Source organism: Chaetura pelagica, unplaced genomic scaffold (assembly GCF_000747805.2).
Source record: "Chaetura pelagica isolate M959 unplaced genomic scaffold, ChaPel_1.0 scaffold260, whole genome shotgun sequence".
NCBI classification, from domain to species: Eukaryota; Metazoa; Chordata; class Aves; order Apodiformes; family Apodidae; genus Chaetura; species Chaetura pelagica.
The window spans coordinates 1,294,839-1,297,578 of record NW_009951940.1 but is presented as its reverse complement, the minus strand read 5'-3'; the positions used below and the strand labels follow the sequence as shown (position 1 = coordinate 1,297,578).

Below are 2,740 nucleotides of genomic sequence, written 5' to 3'. Positions count from 1 at the left end.
ATGAGGTGTAAATATTTCAGGATCAAACCCAAACCTGATTGCTGAAGAGGCTGTGTTGTGATTTTTTTTCTGTGAAAATGTGACCAACCCTGTTAACAAGAAGGGAAAAGTTATCTCTGCTTTCATTATGACCCAAAGGTTCTACCCACCAAACTGAGGATCTCCTGGTAATCCTCATCATAATCAACATTGTTCTTTTGCAAACACTTTGGTGAAACCAAGTGGCCTGGAATCACACCAGTAGCTTTGGGGCAAAGTCCTGATGAGCAATCAATTAGCAGGGTAGGCCTCATTACAGAAAATATTATTTTACTATATAGATTTACCTGCATTTTATGACAAATAAATAGTGAAGGAAATGGATCCCTGAAGCCCTTTAAGACTTCATTGAGATGTGGGACAGACTGGAAGAACTTTTGACATTAACTCATTATCTTTCATACCCTATTTCAGGCCTGCTTCAAATACCAACATTCTTGACAATGTATCATGAGACAATCATCTCTCTGCAACCACAAACATTCAGAATCAAGGATTACATATAACATGATGAGAGGCAAACAATTTTGTAGCACAAGGGGGTGCAGACAGTCTTTTTGGGATGTAAGCAGCTGAGTGAGCACAGGTTGACAGACCAAGTGTAAAAGAGCCAATTACAGACCAAATTAGAGCTGTTTACCAACAGAGCATCATTCCTTCCAACAGGAGAGATGGTACCTGGAGACATGGAGACAGGCTGAGAGAGTTGGGGCTGTTCAGCCTGGAGAAGAGAAGGCTCCAGGGAGACCTTAGAGCACCTTCCAGTGCCTGAAGGGGCTCCAGGAAAGCTGGGGAGGGGCTTCTTATAAAAGGCATAAAGTGACAGGATGAGGGGGAATCATAAAATCATTGAATGTGTGGGATTTAACTGGAAGTGGGGAGATTTAGGTTAGACATTAGGAAGGAATTCTTTTCTGTGAGGGTGGTGAGACACTGGCACAGACAAGCTGTGGCTGCCCCATGCCTGGGGGTGTTGAAGGGCAGGTTGGATGGGGCTTGGAGCAACCTGGTCTAGTGGGAGGTTTCCCTGCCCATGCAGGGGGGTTGGAACTGGATGATCTTTAAGGTCCTTTCCAACCCAAACCATTCTATGAGTCTATGATGATGATTCTGTGTGCAAAATGTCAGGATTTAAAGCAAACAAAATGCTTGTTCCCTCTATGCAAACTGGCTTTTCAAGAATCCTGCTACTCAACAGTTGGTAGCTGATAATTAGAAGGAGATTTTTAACAAAAGCATATTCCTGTGCAGTCTGTAACAATATGTTCTTGCAATAATTTAGTCCTTCATCTACAAGAGTATTTCCTCCTCGATATTTATACCTCAGAAGTACTTATGCCTTAAAAAAAAGGCCATTCTCTGTCTTCTTTCCTCCCAACAAAGCCAACCAAGCTCATTTATTCATCTTTTAAATGAAAGCTGTTTAAAGGCCACCTCTGACCCATCAGTTTTACTACATCCTAAAGATTTAAAGGTTGTAGAATATTTAACTACTGGCATAAGTGAACTTATTGTAACAAAAAAATGTTGATTAAGGATTGGTAAATAATAGAATAATATTATTCTATTAATTAACTTAATTCATTTTTGCAAAAGCTGCTTCATTTAAGCAGTATATAAAGCAATATAAAATCAATAAAAACAAACAGAATAGGAACTGTGTATTTAGCAGCAAATAAAAAAAATAGTAAAAATAATAATTAAAACTGATTGTATTCAGTGGCTGGTGAATTTTAGGTAATCAGATTTTTGTAATTCTGGCATTTGCCCACCATCAGGTATTGCCATGATTTTTATAACTCACCACAATATGTGAAACTACTCTGTGGCTTTCAGGAAAGAGCAACATCAAATGAGAGAACAATTACAATTCATTCTTTCCACTCAAAGACAACCATTTACACATGCATTTTTGGGTAAGATTCTGTTAGACAAACACAAAACAATGTCATGCACAACACAACACAACAGCAAAGAGACACAGAAAGAAGTCATCAAATTTTACAATAAACATGAGCTCTCCCTTCCCTGGTAAAATAACAGTCATTAAAAGATGTTTGAACCTCAGAAACTGCCTAATGTACATGGATAGTTTTAACCACAGTCTGCAGTTAAGGGAGGTTGAATTGTTCAATGCAGAATTTTGAAAATGTCTTCACATAATTATTTACCAACATGTTGCTGATGGTATTGAAAGCCTCCAGCATGGTCTTTAAGTTATGGTCAATGGAAAGGAGACAGTGAGGCAAATGTCCTAGGGTCAAAAGAAGGCTCACCTCGTTGCTGGAAGGGTGCTGACACGTGTAAAGAAGACAGATGGCTCTACTTCTACATGAAGGCCTAGGGAGAGGTTCCTGTAATATCCTTCAACATGTCCTGGTCCACCAGAGTACTTAAAATTCAAAATGGCTTCCAGTGTCTGGAGAAAGAAAAGTGAATTACTTATTAGCTATGTTTCCTTACTGTGCATTTCACAAGTTCAGTTAAATTGGACCACAGAAGTGATTTACCAGCCCTCAAGAATTTGGCCTCCTAACCCATCCATTCTGTTATTGCAATCCAACAAATAATCTTAGGGAAACAGTTGCTTTTTTTACCCAATCCTGTAAAAAAACTAAGGAGTACAGAATAAAGTCAGCTGGACTTCCCATTACATTATTCCTTTTCATTTACCACATGTACCACAGAAAAACAAAGAGGT

The 2,740-nt window shown here is 38.8% G+C and overlaps 1 protein-coding gene across 1 annotated transcript in view; it reads right to left on the bottom strand.

Moving 5' to 3' along the window:
- Nucleotides 1-2,740, bottom strand: part of TRAPPC9 (trafficking protein particle complex 9) — a 453,230-nt gene that overhangs the window by 311,953 nt on the left and 138,537 nt on the right. Inside the window, exon 17 of the mRNA XM_009996696.1 lies at nt 2,316-2,458. Within this exon, the coding sequence (XP_009994998.1) occupies nt 2,316-2,458 (143 nt within the window). The remainder of the gene's footprint in view (nt 1-2,315; nt 2,459-2,740) is intronic.